General features: G+C 36.6%; 1 protein-coding gene across 1 annotated transcript; it reads right to left on the bottom strand.

Annotated features, from left to right (window-relative positions):
* On the bottom strand, positions 1-23,788 carry AGGF1 (angiogenic factor with G-patch and FHA domains 1). The gene is made up of 14 exons (XM_058827249.1): positions 23,381-23,788; positions 22,266-22,362; positions 21,605-21,801; positions 20,743-20,889; positions 18,589-18,777; positions 9,604-9,955; positions 7,999-8,110; positions 6,955-7,006; positions 4,930-5,031; positions 4,414-4,579; positions 4,090-4,172; positions 2,949-3,076; positions 1,923-2,022; positions 1-1,111 (listed from the first exon to the last, which is right to left on the bottom strand). Exons 1-14 carry the CDS (start codon positions 23,564-23,566, stop codon positions 911-913), a joined length of 2,112 nt encoding a protein of 703 aa, XP_058683232.1. The 5' UTR covers positions 23,567-23,788; the 3' UTR covers positions 1-910.
* Between the last annotated feature and the right edge of the window lie 666 nt (positions 23,789-24,454).

Below are 24,454 nucleotides of genomic sequence, written 5' to 3'. Positions count from 1 at the left end.
CTGCTTAAATTGACAATGATTTATTGTGTTTAGGAACATTCAATAATACCAATCTTTTCATTTCAGTTTGGAAATCCTTCCCCATCAAAAATCAGTTGTTTGTGTTGTTTTTTTTTTTTTCTGGCATAAACTCCATTGCCAGCAATGGATGTATCAGAAAAAGAATTTAATAAATACAAACAGACAGCAGTTTTCTAAACATACCTCCCTTTTTAAAGGCATGATACAGATTTACTAAACAAATCTCACACAAGTTCTTCACAGAAGAAAATTTTGCTACAAGCTGTCTCTGAACATTGTTTTCTTCACTAATGCTGGTAGCTTATTTCATGGACTATGGTCTTTTTGAACAGTAATGATGAATCATTTAAAAACAAGCATTTACCCCCTTTTCCTTTGCCAAATATATGCTAAAACGTGTAGCTAGTACTGAACTGTATGAATTTAAGAGTGGTGTGTCTCTTGTTGAGCACTTCATGGCAAACATGAAGCATGAAGAAACAGCAATATGGTACATTTTTACTAGGAATCTGGGGGTTCATTTTTTCATCTTGATTTTAAACCACTGTTCAGATGTTAAAGGTATCATATTTGATAAGTGTAACAGATGTTTTGCATAACTTTCTGTGAAGTGTAAAAAAAACAACAGAAGATTCCTGCTTGTGATGAAAATAATTTTCAAGTACTTAAATTTGAATATCCCTCTAAACTCCATTCATATCTTATTAAAAATGTGTATAAAAGCATGAAGACTACAGAAAACAAATTAACATAACAGAGTTAATCTTGAATCCACAACTGTATTTTACATATACCCAAACTCCTGCTTTAGCAAAAGCAAAAAGAATAAAAAATAAATTCTCTCCCAACTATTTATACTCGGAATTACCTTGCTGTGTGACTAGATACTTCAGTCTACAGTCCCTCTAACCCAAGGTGTACTCTTAGGTGTATCCCTTTGTGATTTAGGGTCTTGGAAGTTTTCAGCAAATCTCTCTCTTGCTTTATCCCAGTTCTTTTTATTCTTGCTCTGGACAAGCTGAACATCTTCAATTGAGGTTGGTCTCCTAGTTCCTAAACCTGCATGCTTCTGATGTAACTCCAGTTGGATCTGTCAAATACATGAAATACTGTTATAATTGCAAGTTAGGAATTCTAAATACTACAATTTCTGTTTTTCTAATACACATTCCACCCCCTCTCCCCCAGCACTTCTCTTTCATGTTCCAAAACACCTAGATTGTACATGAACAGTACCATGAAAATGATGTGTCACATCACCACCTCTGGAACTATGATCTAGAGTCCTGAATGACATCCCTTGCCGCTAACATTATTGTGAAATATACCTCACCAAGTGAGCAGCTTATGATCCCTATGCTGGCTAGTTGGACAAAACAGGGCATGGTGTGGCTCTGAGCAGCACTACTGCCAAAAGACAACACATCTCTGGTGACAAAAATGGGGCTAATGTGGCTGCCACAGAGGCCCACAACTTGCTGGCTACAATGACTTCTAGCTTTTCCCCTCTCAATGCCCATCATCTAGCTTTTTGTGCTACAGCACTCTGAGAAAGAATTGCACCCTAAACTGATCTTCAATTCACGTCACTTAAATGATTCCAATTTTCCTCCAGACTGTGTATTCAAATATGAGATTATTAATTCAATGGTTAGAAGCTCTGTCCTCTTTTGCTTAGTTTTCTGATGAATACAGTCTAGTGAAGGGACAACACTGCTGAAAAATTTCAAAACAACTCATTAATCAAAGAAAAAATAATTTGAGATTAGTCCTACTGAGATTATTCCTCCCAAATCAGGGTTTTGATGAGTTTCAAGTGAATAGTGGCATACAATTACATACTTTTCACTACAAATACATTTCTATTATTTTTGGTTCAAATGAAAATTTGAAACACCTACCGGATCCTTCATGCCACCACCATCCTTTCCCAGACCTTCCCCCTTCTTCCATCCCATCTTCTCCAACATTTTATGACCTTTGTTGCTGTTGCTGATTTCACTTTGAAGAAAGTTTAAGATAACTGATAAGCAAGAGTTAATATTGAATACGCTTTCAAATACTGAACAACAGAAATGTGCATACATATAGAAACCAGGAATCAGTCCATTAAGAGCTATCCAGAAAATCTTTGCTACCTTTCACAAGTTCCTCCAAGAATAGCTTTGGTTAACAGGCCCCTGGTCAATATCAGCTTTCTTAAAACTCCTGAACTACTTGCATGCTTTAGGAGTTAAAAGATACATCATGGGGAGCAGGGTATGGATTACAATACGGAAAAGCTAGTATTGCTCCCAATTCATCCTACTGCACCTACTAAATCATCTCACGCTTACTTTTATTAGCACCTACAAGTTCATGATTCTTAAAAAAAAATTCCCAACTAAAGCTACAGAGGCAAAGTAACAACTGAAGGAACATCAAGTTTCATTAGAGAGGTATGTAAACACATGTCCTATGAGTGGCTGGATATTGATAGTGAGAGAAGCTGCAGGTGAGAAATCTGCATGTGTACTATTACTGGGATTGAATAGGAAAAATAACAATTGAGCCACTTGAAAAACAGACACAATTAGAGATGTCAGTAGTGCAGCTGGGGAGTTCTTTACATTTTTGAGTTGGTAAGGAAGCGATGTAAGCGTCCTTACTGCCATCCTTAATTCCTCACCTTCCATATAAAAATATATGGAATATATACATATATATATAAAATATATTTTATATGGAAGGTGAGGAGTTAATAAATAAAACCACATTAAATGGGGACTGTGAAAAGCTTAAAATTTTCTAGGTCTCCTAACACAATATATACAGGTAATTTGTAATCTAACAAACTGCATGCTAGTAGCAAATTGATACCTATTTTATCATTTTTTTAAGATTCACAAGAGAAAGACATGGGATACTTGCCCCCACTCCCAACTCACATATGAACAGAAGCTGAACTATCATCTCTCTGGAAGATTCCTTCACTTCCAACGGTCTCTCTGCGTTTTCCTGCTCTGTCTTTGTACTTTGGATTTTTCACTGCCTTGTTGTCTTCATATTCTGTGTTCTTTCCAAGTAGATTAAATTGCATTAAGACAAAGAGAGCGGGGTTTAAATCCTTTATGTTAACTTCCCTTTTTCTCTCCAAAAGTACGCCACCTTCAGCCTTTTTTATTAATTCTAAATCTTGTAACAAAATCTGCAGTCCTCACTTAGTATTTTCTTAGCTTACAGACATACCTTGTAAACCACATTATTGCCAATATCACATAGTATTGCCAAATTCAGTAAATTCTCAGAAGCTGAAAATAAAGTAACAGATTTTCCTTCACTCTTCATACCAAGAGAAGGTACATCTCTCCATATTAAGGAGAAAACCATGTAGACATGCCACTGCTTTTTATATAAACATTTAGCCTGTTCCTCAGCAACTACTTTTTTTCAGAATAAATTACAGAATTAAGCATGTTTACAGATTCTGTATCAATATTATTTTGGTACCTGAAGAATTTGATAGAAATGATGGCATTCTGTTTTCTACATGAATACTCAGTACAAATGCTGGAAGCAACTGCATAGTTAAAATTATCTCTACAACACAAGTAATTTGAATACATATATATTATATTGTCTGTATGTTCAGACTGGTATTCTTCTATAGACTTAAAAACATAAAAAAATTCCCATTTCCTTCCATATTTTTTTCAGTTGCTCATTAAGTTCCTTTCCAAATGAAATCTAGGACTGCAATTCAGTGCAAACTGAATCTACAGAAATACAAATATCTATCTTGCAAAATCTTAACTTCAGAAGGATTAGGAATCTTGCACACTTTGAAAGGATCTTCCTTCTAGTTTTCAATGGAACTTTCATGCCCTGTTACCATTATCTTTCTTTGTATAAGTTTGTAAAGAATAAGAATTTAGGGTACAAAAGAAAAACCAGGCTAAGCTAAAGGGCATTTGAAAACTTCCCTTATTCAACTAAGTCCATGGCTTAAAATAGGAATCAAAAAGCACTAAAAAAAAGGTAAGAACCACAAGATTACAAAAACTTAATCAACTTCTACTGCAAACTCACCTGTAAACCATATTTTACCCGTATTTGTTTTAATGCTTTTCTTCTGACTAACTCTCTCTCTTCTTTGCTAAGTGCTGGACAAACTAAAAGGAAGAACACAGGATTGAATTTGTAATTACTAATGTAACAATGTTTTGAATCATAAGACAAATGAGAGAATTTTTGTTCTGCCATTATTATACACACATATACCAAGAAGAAAATATATCATTATTGACAACTATTCCCAGTAGACAAGAAAATTTTATGAAAACTGAACTCATTATTATGTTTTTAAAGTAAACAGCCATAAGAAAAAATGTATCCTGTGATCATATGACTAACCAGAAGACTCTTTTTTCTTGTCCAGGCGAAGATGTGCTCTAACTTGTCCTGGTTCACATCCATCACAAGTATCACTGCCGGGGTGAATATGAAAAGAAAGCACAGTTTCGCCAATCTTCACCTCATCTCCATGCTCCAGGATGTAGGGATCACACTTTGTTTTAGGCTACAGTAAAAGAAAGTTTTGGCAGCCAAGTTAACTGCTCATGAAGGACATGAACTCTATTTCATGCACAATGCCTACAACTCATAAGTTCAGTTTAGTTTCACAAATGTAGGCAACTGTTTAACTACAGTGGGTATTTCACTCTAGCTAACTGCAACCATAGTGGATTTTTCCTAGTATAACCAAACATTAAGTTCTCCAAGTGATCTTAAAATCAGAAGGGAACCAAGGCAGGCATTAATGTATGAAAGAAGACATACAATGCCATTCTAAGTGATTTGTCGTAAAACATTCAAAATTACAAGATTAGTTTTCTGTAATTATAAACCACTAAAACAATAGGTACTCACCTGGAGAATCTGATTTCCATTAACAACTGTTCCATTCTGACTGCCTTGATCCACAAGAACATAATTTTGCAAATCGTGGTCAAAATATACTTCTGCATGAAACTGACAAACAGAAGTCTGAGTTAAATATTCTTGTTAAGTGAATACTTTACAACTTAAATGTTGTTTAAAGATAAGATTTCAGAATATATTTTGAGACCTTTAAAATGAGTGGCTCTGGTACTCTAAGTTTAATAAAGTATCTCACATATTATAATTTCATTCTTGTGAAATGTAAATGAATGTGCCACAACAGCATGAGCTAACATATATAGTTAATCATGTAACTATTCTGTTCATAAGCTGATTCAGTACTGGACAACTATATTCTTCCAATGTGGCAAGTATGCTTTACTTAAAGAACTGCAAGATTCAGTAATATAACCTTCTTAACTCTTCTTCTAAATAACAGGCTTTTTGCTCGTAAGGTATTTCATAGCACTGTCATTTAAAAAAAGATCTCATTCTGCTGCCATTCACTTGGTCTTTTGTATCTGAAATAACTCCCTAAATGCCATGCTTTTCACACAATTCAGCTTCTCCTGCATCCTTAGGACACAATCAGTACCAATCTTTTGCCATTTCTTTTATCTCCTTTCTGATACTGAGACTAATAAATGGGGGTTTCGTTTCTTTGTTACAGTTCTGTATAGGTGTTGCTCCCAAGCCCACACAGACCAGAAAAAGCACAACTCCTGACCAAATTCATAAAGATACGCACTACCTCAAAAAAAGGGCACTGTACAAACCAAAGTACCAACTTCTCCAACTTACTAGAACTTCCAGTACAAGCAATAAGTCTAGAGAATGTGACAATTTAGAGCAATTGTAGTTGCTGGTTTCAGTATTAAAAAAAAAATAATTTGAAGATTGGCTTGCATTTCTTACTGTGGGTATGCTCCCATAATGATGGAGACCAACTGGTTCATTCAATAGATGCTTTATTTTCTACTTCTGCTTTACAGAATATAACTAAAATGTCTTGTAAAGAGGCTAAATCTGCAGGGTGTAGCATTTTTTAAAATCTCACTTTCCACTCAAGAAAAGCAAACACCAAAGTTGACCACAGCTAAGAAGTAAGAATAGTGAGGAAAACACTGTTTTTCATTTCTGCAGATACGTAATTTATTTTTTCACCTTTGACTCCTTATCTGAAAAGTTAAGTAACTTCTTATATAAACTGTCAGTACCAGTGAAGTACTAAAATGGTAACATTACAGAAAAATAAAAGCCTTTTGGCTTATTTGCCCAGTTTCAAACACATGCCTGAAAAACTTATTAATAGCAGGGAAGTATTTACTCTGGAAATTATTCACTATGATATATAATGGCTGATTAATGAGAACTATCATTTAAAATAAATATAGTAAAGTGTGTTTCATGAGATACTTGCATTTACAGATTTTTTTAACCAGTTTTTTGTTTGGATGACACAACTTTGTTAATGTACAATTTTCTTTTATTAGCAGTGCTATATTGAGGGTCTATGTTGAAGTATTTAGTAAAACAGAGCACAGAATTTATAACAGTAATTTCCATTCCATCTCGCATTGAAAGGAATTATGTTAACTTTTCAAACTTCCTGTACATAATTTCCACAGTTGTTTGAAAAAAAAAAAAAAATCCTTTTGCTCTGAGCAAAACTGCAAGGATTGCATTACTTGGTAAAGAAATTCTTACTATCTGACATGAAAAATTTATATACCATTAGTACTTAACAGGGTTTTTCCTCAAGCTCAATAACTATGAAATTTAAGACCCAAAGATTTTGAAAACACACTGTTGTTTGTGTTAATTTCCCATTAAGTAAAATTGTGTATGTTTTCCTTTTCTCTAATTTCTAGTCTGGCTAAACCCCTATCTCATTGTGAAAATTCTTTCAAAAAATAAAAACAATGTTCCAGATTTAAAACCATGAAATCTAAAGCTTGATTCATACATTTATGTCTTCTGATCTACCTTTCAGCAGACATGAACAAGAGTTACCTTACTGACTCCAACTTCAGGAATCTGAAGTGTGTGTCCAACATCTTTTTCTCTGAAAAGGCAATTTGATATACAAATGACAACAAAGTAGAAATAGGTCTTACAAGTGGCTTATGAAAGATATATTTCAGTTGAACTGTAATATCATATTTCTTTTCTAAGCTATTAGGAATTTTTGCAGATACAAAATATTGTGTTGCTGTATACACAATGTAAAGACTTGCTTCCAGTCCCTTGCATTTTTTGTTTTCAAAACAATGCAGTGGGAAGAAAGGATTTGTGTATTAGATTCTTATATTAAAAATCAATGCAGTTAGTATAAGACCTATATGCAAATTCAAAGCACAGCTGTCAGTTGATCTTCATATATGCATGGACTCAACCTTTAAGAGCAAAGCAAAACACACCTATCTATTAGATAGAAACAGCTTTTCCAGGGTGAAGTTTTCAGTAAGCATGGAAGAAAGCTTTACATCATAATTAAATTCATCATCCACAATGAGCCAGATTTAGAATGGTAAGAATGCATACAGTCGAGCACAAACCAGCTTATTATTGAAAGCAAATGAACAGAGCCTACTTAAATTTCAATGTGTGAGGAAGTCTAGGATATGCATCCTAGAGGTCCTGAATTTCTGAGGGGTGTTCTTCCATTTCTGAAAAAAAGTACTTCAGTGGCCTGGGGCAAATTTACTTACTTTCTAGGAAACAAGTTTTCAAAGGAGAGCTTGCAGCTATGCTGCCACTGGGGCACAGTCACAACATCAAGTTATCACTAACAAATCTTCAGGTCTGATGAGCTGCATTAACTGTGTATGTTGTGACATTATCATGACAACATGTTGTTATGTGACCTGACTTGAATTTCTTACTGTCTAAGAAACTAACCAAACTCAGACTACCTCACAACTGCTGCAGGCTAGGAAGACAAGCATGAAGAGTAGAGACAAGCCATCCTAAGTGCTTTCCACAGCCTTCAAAGAGGTAGTTGCAGATATATATATACATATATATATATACATAAAAAAATCCACTCATTTTTACCTTCCAATTGTAGCAGGTTTCACAGCAGTGATAATATAAAGTGACCCAGTCTGTAGAACTGGTGATCTTATTACAATTACTCTGATACAAGGAGGCCAGATCTTTTCTTCATCTATAATTATATAGAAAAAAAACCCCACCACCATTACTACCAAAATGTTACAGTTTTAACCTTATAGTCCATAGTTTTCAAAAAACAGAAAAAAATTCAGCCATTACCTGGCTGAATAGTATACAACTTTCATAACAAGAAAATGTGTAACAACATCTGAGAGAAAACTTTGATGAGATTATTGTTTCAAAGGCTTTCTGATAGCCCACCAAGTATTAAAAATGTTTTCCTAATTCTGGTTTATATGTTTATATTTCTTACAGCAGTATAATATATATACATTCACAAAAATTATTAGTATATTATAAATTTATGGATCATTAATTGTAACAGATTAGAAAACAATTTTACCCTGAGAAAAGGCAGCATCTTTTTGTTCACCACATCACCTACCACATATAGAACTTCCAATCTGACAATGTATTTTTAGTGTTTTTTCTCTCTTCATCAACATGGATAAGAAAAAAATAATAGACAGAACCTACAGCTGTATATGCTTTTTCTTCCTGATTATCCATTAAGATACTATGTTATGACAGCTGTATGAATTCTGTACTTGGGTGTACATTTGTAGAAACCATCTCCAATGACATCAGCTAGGTGCAGACAGATGAGAAGACACTACCTTAAAAAGTACTAGGGGAAGAGAAACTGTCCCCAGGTTTTATTACTTCAGCATTACTGCAAAACTGGATATTAAGAAAAGACAATTTAGTCTGAAAGCCTGATGGTAGCAAGCACTTTTTGTTTAGCATTAATCACCTAGAATCTGAGTAGTTAAAGTAATGAAAACGTAAGAAACAAACTAGTAATAAACTGTGAGCAGGACACAGCTACAATACAGTTTTCTATAGGTTGTATTTCATTCTGTGATCTGGAATATCCTTTGCACATACACAGTTCTGACTGGCTGTATCAAGCTTTTCATAGGTTACCTTCAGTTTTTTGTTTTTTAAGGACCTAGCAGAACTCTTTGGTTTAAAACAGTATACAGATTTCCTGTCTGTATCAATTTCTTACAAGTTGCCACTGGAATATACAAAAATAGGATTTCAACTAGTACCGTCTACTCCATCTTGCTTTTCACCGCAGTAGACGCATCTTCCATTCAATTGTACACAATGGTTTACAAACAGTATCAAAAATACTGTATATTAATTTAAGATAATACACAGAATTACTGTGAATTACTATCCTATTTTAGCAGCAGTTTCTTTTCTCCTTTCACTTTCCTAATCAAACCAAATTTTTGCAGTCCCTGAAGTTTCTATACAAGCAGAGATGTTATACTCAGTAATAGCTTTTTATAAAACCACTACTACTTACTTTTGTGCAAGTTAAGAAAGGGAAAGAAATGTTGGCAACGTATAGCACTTTCTCAAAGTACCTCAAGTCACACGCTTTTATATACTTTTTCAAATTATCCAAACTGGTTTTTTTAACTGGCTCCTGGAAAAATACAGTAATATCATATATAATCCACAATAATTCACCTTCATTTTCTGAGTATTCTGAATCACCAGTTTCTTCACTTGTTAATTCTTCCTCACTGTAGGTTTCACACTCAGAATCTGTAATTTCACCTTCTTCTGGTTCACTCTCTGTGTCCGCTGTTCTACTGTCATCTGTATATGCTGCAGCATCTGGCGTGCTTTTGTACAAATGTGAATTTATACCATCTGTAGAAATGGATTCTTTGGCTGTTAGACTGCTTCGTGGTTTTGTGTCCATTTTAGTCTTCTTTCTTACATTTGGAGGCTCATCTTCTTCAGTAGAACTTACTTGCTCAGTGACAAATAAGCAATTCAGACTGTTAGATGATTTCTGTTCTTCAGCGTCCAAATCCTGGAGGGGAGTTATACAATGTTACAGTCTTTATGGAATGAGCTTTTCTAAAGAATGCTGTTAGCCTGGAAGTAAATCCTTCGCTTAGGAAGAACTATTTTTAGAACTATTAAAAAATAGTTTAATTTCCATAAAGTTTTACACATGCAGTCAGAAGAACTTTTAACATTTCAGTAAAAATATTTTCACATCTGGTTAGATGTGACTGAGAACATCTTCTATTTGTGTGACTGCCCTCCTCTTCTAAACTTCCCCAACTCCTCTTCTAAACGTCAGTCTTTTCACACACTTTAGAAATGCTTAGAAACTTTAGAATCTTGTCCTCATTTTTAAACTTGTACAACATCACTTTCAATATTTCCCTATTTTGCTTTCATGACACTCACTTCTGTCCCTCTCTTACTCAATTCTTGCAACTTGCTTAGAAGGTCTTTAATTGATCTTTGTCTCTTCCTCCTGTTTTCGTCTTCTTTTTTATTACCAGAGTCCAGAATATCCAGATGCCCACTCATGCTTTAACTATGGACCTGCTCTTCCTCCTTCCAAAACCACACCTTTAACAGAGCCTTTAGTCAAGATAGCAGATCAAGAGTACAAGCTTAACTTATGCTATGTGAAATAGTTCTACTAAAAATCCATTTTCTACTGCAAAAAATGTCTCTACTGAATATCAGATTGGATCATTACAGGTTCTTCTACTTCCACTTATTTCATCATCAGAAAAAATAATAAAAAAACCCCCAACATTTTTAAACTGGGAAATCTAGTTTCATATTAATTTTGCTGGAGTACCTTGAAAATGTTATTCTCAATCTAGTAGCCTGACAACTATCTTAAGAAAATAAAGGGAAAAAAATAGGAAATAGACACAAAAGATCAGAAGTGGCTTTGAAAGATAAATAAAATCTCAGATTAAATTACATGCCATTTTGAGTTCAGAGTAAATGCATTCAGTTGCTTTGAATTGTCTCAAATATTGAAACACAACAGGTAAAAATTACATCCTTGACTTTTTTCTGTGCATTTACATTTCAAGGTAAGTGAAATAATGTGAATGTTAACATAATGGATGTTATAGCACTTTCAGAATTGTAAAAACACATCAGTGGCACAGACTGTGACAAACACAGGAATTCCTCTCAGTCACCGGATAGGACAGTGTACCTTTGAAACACCTTCAGTAAGACAGCAGGTTCTTAGGTAAAACCAGAACTTTTTTTAAAACTGTTTTCATGCTTTAACTGAAAGACTACCAGTTTGTTCAGGATTTCTCTGTAATGCACTAGCCTTCTTCCCTGAATCCTTTAAGTCTTTGAATGGACAGGAACAGGATAGCAAGGTCACTGTGTAATGTTATTTTAAACAAAAAATGTAGTCATCCTGCCACAAATAAACCTACATAGTTTAGACATGTCAAACACATTAATCCCATCAGAAATATTTTTGGAAAAATCTGATTTTTCCTTTTATGAGTTATATTTTTCAGTGTATTTGTCTTGTCTATATTTATGTTTGGTATGGATGTTAGATTGACACTGAACATACCAAGGTGTTCTGCACTCTACTTACTTCTATAGTAGGGTAAACTAAGAAAGTAGATCAGGGTATTCTAATCTAATCTAATCTGAAAACAATGAAACTACACCATCTGCTCAAATCACAAGCAAGGCAAAACAAGACAGAACTGTGATGCACCGATGCCCAAGTACAAGGCTGCAACCACTCAACTCTTTCTCCACGAAAAAATATCTCCTGTGATATTCCATGACTTTTGGCATCATTTCAGGTATTTTAAACTAGAAAGTAAAAAGGTGCTGTTTCAAAGCCTGTCTCCTGAAAAGCAGACTCCTGGTTCTGTGTTGAAAACAGGAATTTTAAAAAACTCTTATAAACAGACCAAGGATTCCACACATACATTCATTTAATGATTTTGCCAATATGACCATTAAGCCTCTTCTCAGCAGTTTCTATATTTTTTCACAATTGCTACATTCAGCTGTTAGGAAAACAAATAAACTAAATAGCTAAGTACTGATAAAAATGCAGTCTTCACATTTAGAAAACCTCGTATGAAATCAAGGATTTTAAAATTGAATATGGATTTTTGAGCACTTCATGATTTCACGGATCTGTACCAAAATGCACATCTGGACAAAATGTATAAACATTAAGCACACAGATACTGAATGAACCTTAAAGCATTTGAAACAATCTTGTGGGGCAGAAATCCTTTTCCATTATGTATGACTATGTACTGGGTTTGGCTGGGGTAAAGCTAATTTAATTCACAGTGCCTAGTGTAGGGCTGTGGTCTGGATTTGTTGAAGACGTGTCTGAAAACACAGTTGTTTTTTTTTTATTTATTGCTGAGCAGTGCTTATACAACCCAAGGCCTCTTCTGCCTCTTACACCACTCCACCAGCAGGAAGGCTGGATGCACAAGAAGCTGGAAGCAAGATCCCATACCACATGGCATCATGCTTACCTGTAAATGCTGGGGAGGGACAAGGAAACAGGAGGGATGTTGAGAGTTTGGCCTTTGTCTCCATTACCTGTGCTGGACCCCTGGTTTCCTGGAGATGGTTGAACACCTGTCTGCCCAGGCTGGGAAGCAGTGAATTAGTTTCTTGCATTTTCTTTTGATTGTGCATGTGGCTGTATCTCAACTCACAAGTTTTCTCACTCCTATCCTTCCAATCCTCTCCCCAGTCATGCTGGTGGTAGAGTGAGCAGCTGCTTGGGCTCAGTTGCTGGCTGGGGTTAAACCACGGCTGACTAGCAGTACTAACACAGAACACGTGTAGCACGTATTAATGTCTAACTAGGCAAATAGCACCTAATGCCTTGCCTCCACATAGTCATCACTTAAAAACCGGGAACTGGAGGTAAGAACAACATTCAGTAAATACTAAACTATGCAGTAAATTCTAGCAATGCACAAAATTTCTCAATGACTAACTCTTCATCCCAAACTCATGCCACAAGACACAAAGTATGCAAGTAGATGTTCATTATAACCATCTTTTACGCAATGATATTAGGAATATGCATTTTTTTCGTTGTTGCTTTGCCCAATACATCTTGACTGACACCAACAGTCATGAATTAGATATGGATTGACTCAATGTGATCCAGGTTTGTAAAACTTTCTATCTATTGGGTATTACCGCATGATCTCCAGGATTTTTCTCACTAAGCTGATGCTGAGAGATTTGATCAATCTGACTGGTAATAAACTATTTTTTAACAATAGAGTTGAGTTGGTTCATATTTCTGCAACCCTGACAGTCAGCCAAAAGTACTTTGAAATCTGGGTATTTATGTATCCCATGAAGATTGATCTTATAAGAATAACAAATCATGCTCATGTGAGTGGAATTCATAGTTTTACTTTATGAATAATATGCCACAAACTACTGATTACAATGACCTTTTGACATGCAGACTGTCCTATTTAGAAAATATATATTAGCATGATCATTGAACTGTTTTATTTTAAGCATTTAAGTATACTTTTTGTTTTACTGTTATAGAGCAAGACATTTTGTCTTTCAAAACTTCAGTTTTTTTGTACTATGGCTGACCAACATCCATGTTCAAGCAATTCTTTAGCATGCCCATAAATAATGAGCATGATTAGCTCAATTCTGAGAACTACACTGTTTAAACTATTTTTTTCCTAAATTTATTTTATACAAAGCATAGAAAGCATATAGACAAATACAACTTTTCTCATATGTGTAGCCTGGTTTTTGGTTTGCTTGAAGTTCAGAAGGTGATTTACCAGAATCATGGGCTCTCAGCATGCTTCTACAGGACTGAAGAGAACATCTTTAGCATTGACTCTCTCAATTCGTAATATTAATGTGAAGTTCAGTTTTTTACTACAGGCATATCCTCAAACACTTAAAAATAGCTCTTTCAGTCAAATGACTAAGCTTTCATGTACTAAAATCATTCCACAAGTACTTCAGTTACTCCCATCCACTCTACACAATACTCAATTTTCCAGTGCAAAAAATGGAATTAAATGCCAGAAAAAAAAAGCTCTTCCTACAGCATACAGGAGCCATTTTATGCACTGATGGACAGCTCTGAATTAAATAACCTTACCTAAAGAACGAGCAGTTTCTTTAGTCCAGACTCTTTATGCTACACAGCGATGCTAAACTCTTCCCAAATATTCTAGAATGCCATCAAAGTTTTCTTCAGATGTTACATACACAGTACTTAAAATCTCGAATTTCAAAGCTCCTTTGCAGGTGAACAGATTTTGATTAAATAGCTTTAAAAATTTGTTAATTTGTTTAGGAAAAAATCTATCTAAACATCAATTACTATATTGTTGATATTCTTTTTCCTTTATTAAAAATATCAAGGTTAAAGGTAAACATCCATGGACTAATGTGTGTTTGTCTCAACTCTACCTTTACCAGAAGCTGCCAATCCAAAAGAAGAAATCTTCAGATTAGCCATGGTTTCTGTCAATTGACGTACCTAAAGATGGGATGAATATCAGCAAAAAGTAAACTACATGTGATAAAAAAAGTAAAAATCACTGCTTCAAGAGTTCTATGGGAAACACTACTAAAACCACCTTGCCTCTCCTACAGAAGTAGCTACAATGCCTCTAAAATGGAAAAGAATATGGTAGAAGTTAATTTTGAGTATCACCCTGAAATAAAATTTACTAGGTGGTAGTCTGAAAATCAAAAAAAAAAAAAATAAAAAATTAAAAACGATTTATGGAAAAAAAAGGCATGCGTCAGACCTTCCTTCCAAATTTTGCTATGTATTTCTAATGACCCCAAGGCAGTAAGTAGAACTGCAGGATCACTACTGTACACAGTCTATTCTCCAAACTGCATGGAAGCTCTGAATCTTAATATTGGGCCAGGGATCCTATTATCACTTATGTCACTTTTTTTTCTTTTTAAACTTTTCCAAATTGACTTATTTAAAGGCTTTCCACATACAGAAGAAAATACCGTGTTTCGTGTCCCACCTTTTTTCTGACCTACCCCTACAAAAAGATACCAGAACTAAACTATGCATCTAAAAGTTTCAAGGTATTCTACCAATATGACCTGCACAGAGGCTAATAATTCATCCTGGCAAAAAAAACCATCCAGACTGTCAATTAAAAGCAAGCAAGTAGAGACAGCATACTTTGTTTCACAAGTCAAAAGAAAACTATTTGTAATATAGTGACTTCAAATTTGTGACTTAAAAAAAAAAAAAGGATGACTTTAAGGAAAAGCCTTGTTTAAATTATGATCATTCCCCAGGTAATAGTAAGTACATGATTTTCCCTCTGCTGTTTTCTTAAAATTAGAAGTACATTCATTTTAGCTGACACTTGAGAATCTTCTTGTTTGATTATCCAGCTTGTTGAAAGTGTAGTAGTATTTTAATATATTATTTTTACCCTTTACATTCTCAGAATTATATTGGGTTTTCTTTAAGAATGCCACAATATTTACGGACAACTCACTTGCCATTTCTGTAGCATTAAGTATCCTAATTTCCTACTAACAAATAAATACTATATGTTAGATAGCTGAGTATATGAAGTTCCTCACAACAGCTAGAAACTAAACCACAACAAAAAACCCTCCTGTAACCAGAAACAAAAAGTTAATAGATTGCTCCAGTTAAAATCGTTTTTTAAATAAAAAAGGTATTAACTTTGGTTTAAACTAAGTCATTCAAAAATCACATGCAATTTTGGTAAAAACTATTGCTTACCAACACCATCTACCTAGAAATACATGCTTGATAATCCACACACATAGCTGCTAAACCTGCTTATTTCTTGTACTTGACAATTTTTAAGTGATAATAAATATCTATAAATACTTGCTTACATTTATTCCTTTAACTGAAAAAGAGAGAAAAAATAGTTATGATTCTGTAAGAACTGCTGTCTTCCCATGCTTTACATGGATAGTCTTATAAACCACCTCAGCTTCATCCAAGAATTATAAAGTTCAGGGGGTGAACAACATGTTCCAGAAAGACACCCTGCTTTCTTAACACTAGTGGTCTACAGCCCAGGCATTGAACCAAACCCTTCTCCCACCTGCACCATCTGTAGAAAAACAACAAAAACCTACTTTGGTCAAGAAATGAGGCAATGCTGGGACCATTTTTCAGGCTAGCAGCACAATTTAATAATCCATTGGGAAAAGCAGTAATGAGGTACCAGTCTTCAAAAGCACTGTCATACCTTTAATAATTTAAACAACATTCAGGGAAAGAAAAGGAAGAAGGCTGGGCATTAAGTTTGAAGAAACTCATTTCAATATACAATGCTTCAAGTACAAAGTCCTGTTAAAAACCAGATGGTTTTAGTTTTATTCTCTCATGAACTAATTAGGGCCTTTGCCAATACAAGACTAAACAGGACAATATTTATACCACGAAAAAAATACCATGCATCTATGCAGCACTTGACTATGCAGCTTATAAATTAATTTTTCAATTTTACATTGAAACAGAAAAATACCATATTTTATTCTACAAAATCTGAATCTTTTATATTAATGCAACATGGAATTTTAAAGTGAATAATAACCATAGTGCAAGAATAAAATGTTTTAACTCAGCTATATAAACTATGTCAGTAACGTCCTTTTTTCTTCTAAATACAGCAGTGCATTTACAAAGAAGTGCACTGACAAAAAGGCATTCTTTTATTTTTGAAGTTAAAAATGGAGAGGATTTTATGTTTCACTTTGTATTATCCCTGTTTTTTTAAAAAAAAGATAAAGACCACGATTACTTCTTTGACATACATCTTCACTCCCTGTTCACAGAAGAAAAGATCTGTGCACTACAGTATACTTTAAACATTTTGCCTGTTACCTCATTGGTCAAACAAGTTATTGCACAGACAAAGCAAAGTGCTCAGTTCACCATCAACAAAACACACGAGAAAAAATGGATGTTTACCTCCTACCTTGTGACTGTGGAAGTCTCACAGAAAAGATCTGTCAGCAAGACTATCTAAACAAATATTGGTAAAGCAAGCTAGAGACAAACCTCTGTTTCTAGTATAATCAGATTACAGAAGCAGACTGTGATAGTATTCTAAAAAGCAGTCAACATTAAACGATAGGTCAGAGCTATACATGCCTTTGAAATTTTATGAACACTCTTGTTGGTTTAGGTAACAGTTCATCACAGAACTAAAATTAAGAGACTTATTAATCAGTTTATGATAAAGACTTATTCCTATGAGCTTTTCCTGATTCTTTCCTGACATATGACGGATAGAGTTCTGTACTGACCAATGTCTTTTGAGAGTGGCAGAATGCTAATTCAGCATTTGCACAGAGCAGGCCCAGAACCTGGCTGCTGGCAAAACTGTGCTTCCATTGCATTAGCTCTCTTAAATCTAAAGAATCATTATGCTTAGTGTCTCTAGGTATCCAGATCAAGCTTTCCGAATGGAAGGGTTCACATGAAGTTTCCTCAAGCAGTAGAAATTCCTGCATTAGCCACAACTTGTTTACAAAATGTGTAATCAGTCAACAATCACTATCCATTTGACCTAATTATACTTCTTCTTAATGTAAATAGTTTCCATTTTCAAGTCTTTCAGAAGACCTCACTACTGATTAAATTTTTTAACTGTGCACTGATGTTGTGTGACTATTAGGTACAGGTACCTGGACAGTTATGTAATTATTTCAGATTTCAATCAATCTGCATGTCTGAGGCCTGAATAATGAAATTATATAATAGTTAAAGCAATAGCTTTGAGGAATGTAAACTAAGAAGAACTCGAACTAGAGAAAACAATATATTCAATTTTATCTTAAAATAACAGAACAAATTGACAGAATAGAACTCAACATCAGTAAGTGTTCATAATGGAAACGCTTCCTGGGGTTTAACAGCTGTGCTAGTACTTCTTGGTGTTTAGGAGTGAGTGATGTTTTCCAAGGCATCACACCCTATGGTATGCTTTCTTAGCACTCTGACAGTGAAAATACAGTGACCAAGTATCAATAGGAGAGTATCAATATGTGAAGAAATACAACTTCAAAAACACCAACCCCAGATGATAGTAGAGACAAAAAAAGAATAAAATGCCAGTGGACTAAGCTCTGGAACATACTCACAGAGAAAGGATTGTGTAGGAGTGTATTTTCAAAATTTATATTTTTTTGATTCATAATGTGAATCTGAAAAAAAACGCCAACCAAAAAAAAAAACCAACACCAAATCACAAGCCAAAATCACCAACCTAATACACTGCCACTAACACTGCATTTCTGATGTAAATCCAGCCCACACAACACTGAATTAATTCTATTGTGCCTGCTATTCAAAAAACTTCACTGACAATCAGTTTTAGATGCTTTTACAGTTCAGTAGCAATAAAAAAATACTGAAAAAGCAATGGGATCCAAGTCAATAGTTTCATCCTTAATCACTCGATTTGAACAATGAGTTATTGTTATTTGAACACTACACACTAGCAACCCGCTGTATATAGTTTAAATATGTTTAAATTGTTCAAAAAAATAAGCATACATTCTCTGCATAAAACCAAGCCCCACAGCCTGCTGCATCATGGACAAAAACCCAACAGATTTTGCATTTTCTGTCAGTTCTGAAGTTACCTTATACTCATCTGCACCAATCCACTCTGGTTCTTTTCTCTTCTTCTTCCCCTTTTTATCTTTGGTGTGCTTAGTACCAGAGGCCTGGTAAGACTGCAGATCCACTCGTGAATGAAACTGGTATCGGCCGCTTTCCACATCACAGTAGTAATAAATTCCAGTTGCTGGGTCATAATACAGTTGGTTTTCCTTTTTAAGAAATGAAGAACAATGTTACCATTACTTCAATAAATACATTGTTCAAAGAATCATCTGATTAATAAAGAACCACACTTGAATTTTGATAAAATGAAAGAACTGCGGTGGCTTGATCCTAGATGGCTACCAGATGCCCATCCAACCACTGCCAATTCTCCTCCTCCACAAGACTGGGAAAGAAAATAAGACAAAAAGCTCAGGGAGGGCAAGTGAGATTCGACTTGGAAATAGCTAATATACAGCTGGACAATAAGGATCAAATTAAAAACATCTCTCCCAGTCTCTTTTTTTTCACAAGTTCAACTGTACCACTTCATCTGCAGCTCCTCCCCCTGTCTTCCCCCACCCAAGTGGTGCAGGGAAATGAGGAGTAGAGGGGCTGAGATCAGTTCATGAAAAGTCCATCTCTGCTGCTACTTCTCCCCTGCCCAGCAAGGGATCTTCAAGAACTGCTTCAAGCATGGGTCCTCCACAGGCCACACCTACCAGGAAGACATACTCTGAACTCTTGAATAGGCTCTCCACAGGCCAGTCCCCTAAGTAATGCCTTAGGATTTTAGCTTTTATATTTTTCATGTATTGGTAATCCTGCAATTCTTTAGTGTATAGCTCCCTATAGAGTGTTAGCTACTGCTTTCTCATTTTGTTCAGACAAAACAATTCCTCTCTCGGCCTGGGAATCAAGGACACTTGATTGTCTCAGGCCCTAAGAAAAGTACACAAAAGTGAGTTGTGGGGGAGCAAACTTGAGGTAAATGACTTCATTACCTGATGCTGTAATTGGAAGATTAACCCCCAATATGCAAATGGAACAAACTTATAAAAGTATGAAAACCCATGACCTCTGTTGCATTTTTTGGGTGTAGCCTCTGGGGGGGGCTTTGTCTGCCCTAAATGTACCTGAAGACCTTTCAATAAATATAACCACTTTTTGTTGCCTTCATTTTGCTGGTCTCTGTTTTTAGGTAGACAAAAAAGCATCATAAGGAGCTGCTTCTGTGTGGGATCATCCATGGACTGTACTATGAGTAGCTTCAGCATGGAAGCTATGGATTCATAGCTTCACGCAACGACATTTCCTGTAATTCAGAGGACTTATGTACCAAGGAAAGATATTTTGGATAATTCTGCCATAAACTGTAATCTGTAACCCCAAACATTTATGTATAACTAAATCCACAAACTATGTCAAAATCAATGGTATCCTTTAAGACCTTAAAAGTCAGGTCCAGAAGCATCCTGAAAACAAACAGTTGTGTACCTCATGCATTTTTTACAGTTGAGTTGAACATAACACTGCAAAAAAAACTCTGTTCTCAGTGCAGTACAGTGTATACTTACCTCTCCACAGAGTTGTACACATATACAAACACACCTCATAGAACAAAAAGAAAACTTTTGCAAAAGCTATATAAAAATGTATAGCAAAAAGTAACCATTAAGAAATTCTGATCCCTCATCTTATCTTCTTCTAACACTTCTAAAAGAAGTGTTTTATTTCCTGTAGAATGAAACTAGTTGGTAACACTATTCAAGTAACAGCACAAACATTTTGTGTATTTTCTCTCAACAGTCTTTTCACTGGGCAGAAGCAACTGACTTACTTCAGGAAGATGTCCTTTTCTAAACAAGACATCTTTAAGCTCAAGCTTTTAGGTTTGAAAGAGTTACAAATGAGCTTTATAGCATAAAATTTGTACAATGCTAAGTAACTTAGAGATCTAGGAGACACCAAAAAGAACTGAATTAAAATCTAAATTTGTATCTTATCCTGCTATCTTTGACTGAAATAATTTAAAAACTGATTAACAAACTTTTAACACTATTCATCTTCAGTAACCTGTTTTTTAAAATTTAAGTTCAGCCTGGATCTTAGCTCTTTGCTCATATCAACTTTTACTAACAAAACTTTAGCAATAGACAAAAAATTCCAAGGATTTTGGAAATTATCCTTACTGAATTGTAGTAGAATCCAGTGCTATGATCATAATACAATCCTGTATTTTCATCATAAATAAATCCAGTTTGTGAAACAGCAGCCTCTGCAGCAGCTCTCAAGCTCTCTGCCAAAGAACCTTCTGGTACTAAAGTTTCTTCTGTCTCCTGGTAACAGAAAGGAAGAGAAGTGCTTTATGAAATTGGACTTTTTCAGAAGGAAAAAGTCTGGCTGTAGTTTACTGGTAAACTCCTAATGATTTCAACAGGACCAAGACTTCAGCCTGTGTCTTTCATTTTTCCCCAGGTTTACTCAAAAGTGACTCACGTCAAAAATACACACAGGAAACATCTTTCAGAGCGTTCCTAAGACAGATTTCTGCCCTCTGTTCCATTTCAGTTGTCAGATGCTAAGGCACAAACTCAGTTAAGTGAGTGACCTAAGAGAAGGCTGGAGAGCAGGGAAGAAAACCAACCCACCACAAAATAATAAGTGTCACCACCAGTGTTCTTCTCCTTATATCTTGTTTCCTTATGTCAATGGACAAAAAACCAAAAAGTACTATTTAAGAAAATCAGCATGGACATATTGGACATACTCTGCTGATAAAAAATATCCTGCTTCTAGGCTATGTAGTATACATATGCCTTTTTACAAAAACTCTCAAACTCCAAGACACAAATCTAAGAGGATGCTCCACTTGGAACATACTACAAAAAGAACTATTTTTGAAGTACAAGGATATTTGCAGCACTAGACCATCACAAAAAATAATTTTGTATATTTTGTATAAAGCCATTGGGACCTCAAGCACATCTTTTAGATAGAGTATTAACAGAGTACTAATTTCAAAACTGGTAAAACTCCAGACAGCCCAAAAACCTGTGAATTCTGGACGAAATTCTCCTCTTTTCCACCTTCAATAGCTTTTGAGCTTAATGGAATATTAACAGCTGTCTCTGATTCTTCTGTGGAATTATGCTCAGTGCCTTCAGTCCCATGACTGAGCTGCATTGGTAGTTCAGATGCACAATCTTGAGTATCAGTGTGATTATAATAATTTTCATAGTAGTAATAGTCTGTGGGGAAGAGGGGGAAGAGAAAGAAAAGTTGAAGTTGCATAAATTAGCAAGGCACTATTTTACTAATGCAGTTTAAGGATGCCAAATCTCAAACTAGAAATTTATGCAAGTAAGTAGTCTAATGAAAAATCAAGTATTAGGTAATGCCTCTACTTTGAATTTATTCTAATCCTACTGAACAAATAATGTCTTGTTTTAATATATTTCAAAAATTTGTAAGGGGTGTATGCTTGCAACATGAGATTACTACATAATGAATTACAATGGCATGAATCTGCTAGTCCATGCTACATTTTATCCACAAATTAATGCCTGCAATAAATAGGAAGTGGTCTGAAAGATAACTGTCATGTTACTGAATTTAATTCAGCAAAGGTTACAGACTTGAAATGTAGTCTATAACATTTTCAAGCTAAGATATTGTTCTGTATCCCCACTTAAACAGTCACCACCCTTTCTACCTGCTTGTGACCATGCAGCACAGTCTTCTGTCTGTACTTCTACACTAGTCGTATGTTTCTCCTTTCTATTATGGATTTCTTTAGTGAGTTCTTCTACCTGAAAGAAAAACTGCATGTTAAAAACACAACACTGCATTTTAGTGGTCTGCCATCTCAAGAAAGTCAGTCTATTCTGCATTCCATAATTCAAACAAAACATAATAGCATCCTAGGTGTTTCAAGTGATTTTGTTTGGCAGGAGACAATTTTGTATTTCAATGGTTGGCATAAAGAAACACATAATTTCTGCTCACTAAGGAGCAGAGAAACTTAATCGAGGTTACTCCTAAATGCCCACCCAGTAAAATTGGATTTCAAGCAATGATCACTGCTCTGTAGTGATGACTGTGGCATTTAGAAATCACAGAATATTCTGAGCTAGAGGGAACCCACCAGGATCATTAGGTCAACCCTTGGCCCTGCACAGGACATCCCCAAGCATCACACCATGTGCCTGAGAGCATTTTCCAAACGTTCCATGAGCTCTATCAGGCTTGGTGCTGTGACCACTTCTCTGCAGAACCTCCTCCATTGCCCAAGCATCCCCTGTGTGAAGAACCTGTTTCTAATATCCAATCTAAAACGCTCCTGACACAACTCCAGGCTGTTCCCTCGGGTTCTGCCAGAGAGATCAGTGCTGCCTGTCTGCCGTCCCTCACAAGGAAGCTGTACACCACGATGAGGGCTCCCTTAAACTTTACTCTTTTGCCATAAGCATTCACAGAGAAGTTGTGCCACTCTTTCTTTACTTCCACTTCATTTAATAAACTTATTTTCCTCTGCTCTATGTAATTTTTCCTTCGGAAGGCAAATCTAACCCTGTGGTAGAAACGGCGTTACCATTCTCACCACCAAGCTCTGACTCAAGACCTCAGACCTGCTCTGGCCGCACGGAGGCCAGGGGAGCCTGGCGAGCTCCGGGAGCCGAGGGACCGCGTGGAACGGGCACGTTGGGTGGAGGGAACGATCAGAGCGCGGGGCGAGTGGCACCCGGTCGGCCAGTGGCGGCCGCAGGGGTTCCGTGCCGCCCGGGTGGAAGGGTCGGAGGCCGCGGTATCCGGGGTGGGGGGCCCTACCTGCCTCCTGAGCGCCTCCGCGCCCTCCCGCTCCCGGCGGTACAGGCGTTGAGTGCGCCGCAGCCGCCGCCGCACCCGCTCCAGCTGCGCGCGGCAGGCGCCCAGCTCCGCCTGCAACGCCGCCGCTGCCGCCGCCTCCTGTTCGCCCGGGTCCGCCCGGCTCTCGGCGCCCGGCTCGGAGGCCATGGTCGCCCGCCTGCCCCTGCGCCGCTGCTCAGAGCCCGCCCTTCGCCCGCCCCGCAGCGCCCGCGCGGCCCCGCCCGCCGGCCCCGGCCATGGCCATGGCGCCCACCGGGCGCGAGGGCAGGAAGCGGCGCGGGGGGCGCGCCGCCACCGCACCGAGAGCTGTCCCGCGCAACGCGCGAGGGTCGGTCCCGCGGGGCGGGAGCGCGGCGCGGGGCCCGGAAAGGGCGCGGGAGCAGCCGGAAGCGGCACGCGAGACAGCGCGCATGCGCTCGGGAGAGAGCCGCGGTGGGGCGGAGACTCTCGGGGATGGGCCGGCACCGGGAGCGGGAGCTGGCCGTGATGCTCGTGGTACAACGGCAGCGTCGGGGAGAAGTTGAAGGATGAGCAGCAAGCCCTAAAAGGCGAGGCGATCTCGGCGCCGGACGTGCTCGAAGTCTTACCGACCTCCACTGTCACTTACGCTTGGTCGTGCCAGGCAGTTTGCTGCTGGTGGTGAACAGAATGAAAAGCAATTCTAGTGTGTACTTTCATTCAAAAATAGGGCATATTTTTGTATGACCTTCTTTCTTTCTTTCTTTCTTTCTTTCTTTCTTTCTTTCTTTCTTTCTTTCTTTCTTTCTTTCTTTCTTTCTTTCTTTCTTTCTTTCTTTCTTTCTTTCTTTCTTTCTTTCTTTCTTTCTTTCTTTCTTTCTTTCTTTCTTTCTTTCTTTCTTTCTTTCTTTTTTTCTTTCTTTTTCTTTCTTTCTTTCTTTCTTTTTCTTTCTTTCTTTTTCTTTCTTTCTTTCTTTCTTTTTCTTTCTTTCTTTTTCTTTCTTTCTTTCTTTCTTTTTCTTTCTTTCTTTTTCTTTCTTTCTTTTCTTTCTTTTTCTTTCTTTCTTTCTTTTTCTT

The sequence above is a fragment of the Poecile atricapillus genome, chromosome Z (assembly GCF_030490865.1).
Source record: "Poecile atricapillus isolate bPoeAtr1 chromosome Z, bPoeAtr1.hap1, whole genome shotgun sequence".
Lineage (NCBI taxonomy): Eukaryota > Metazoa > Chordata > Aves > Passeriformes > Paridae > Poecile > Poecile atricapillus.
Note: the sequence above shows the minus strand (reverse complement) of the source record. Positions and strands in the feature narration are given on the sequence as shown.

Bases quoted from the DNA above. Each gene is read 5' to 3' on its own strand.
- AGGF1 (XM_058827249.1), bottom strand. From the start codon at position 23,566: ATGGCCTCCGAGCCGGGCGCCGAGAGCCGGGCGGACCCGGGCGAACAG. The intron at 8,111-9,603 runs GTGAATTATTGT...ATATAATTATAG, and splicing joins AGAATACTCAGAAAATGAAG to ATGAAGAAAAGATCTGGCCT. The intron at 4,173-4,413 runs GTTAGTCATATG...TCTTCCTTTTAG, and splicing joins CAAGAAAAAAGAGTCTTCTG to TTTGTCCAGCACTTAGCAAA.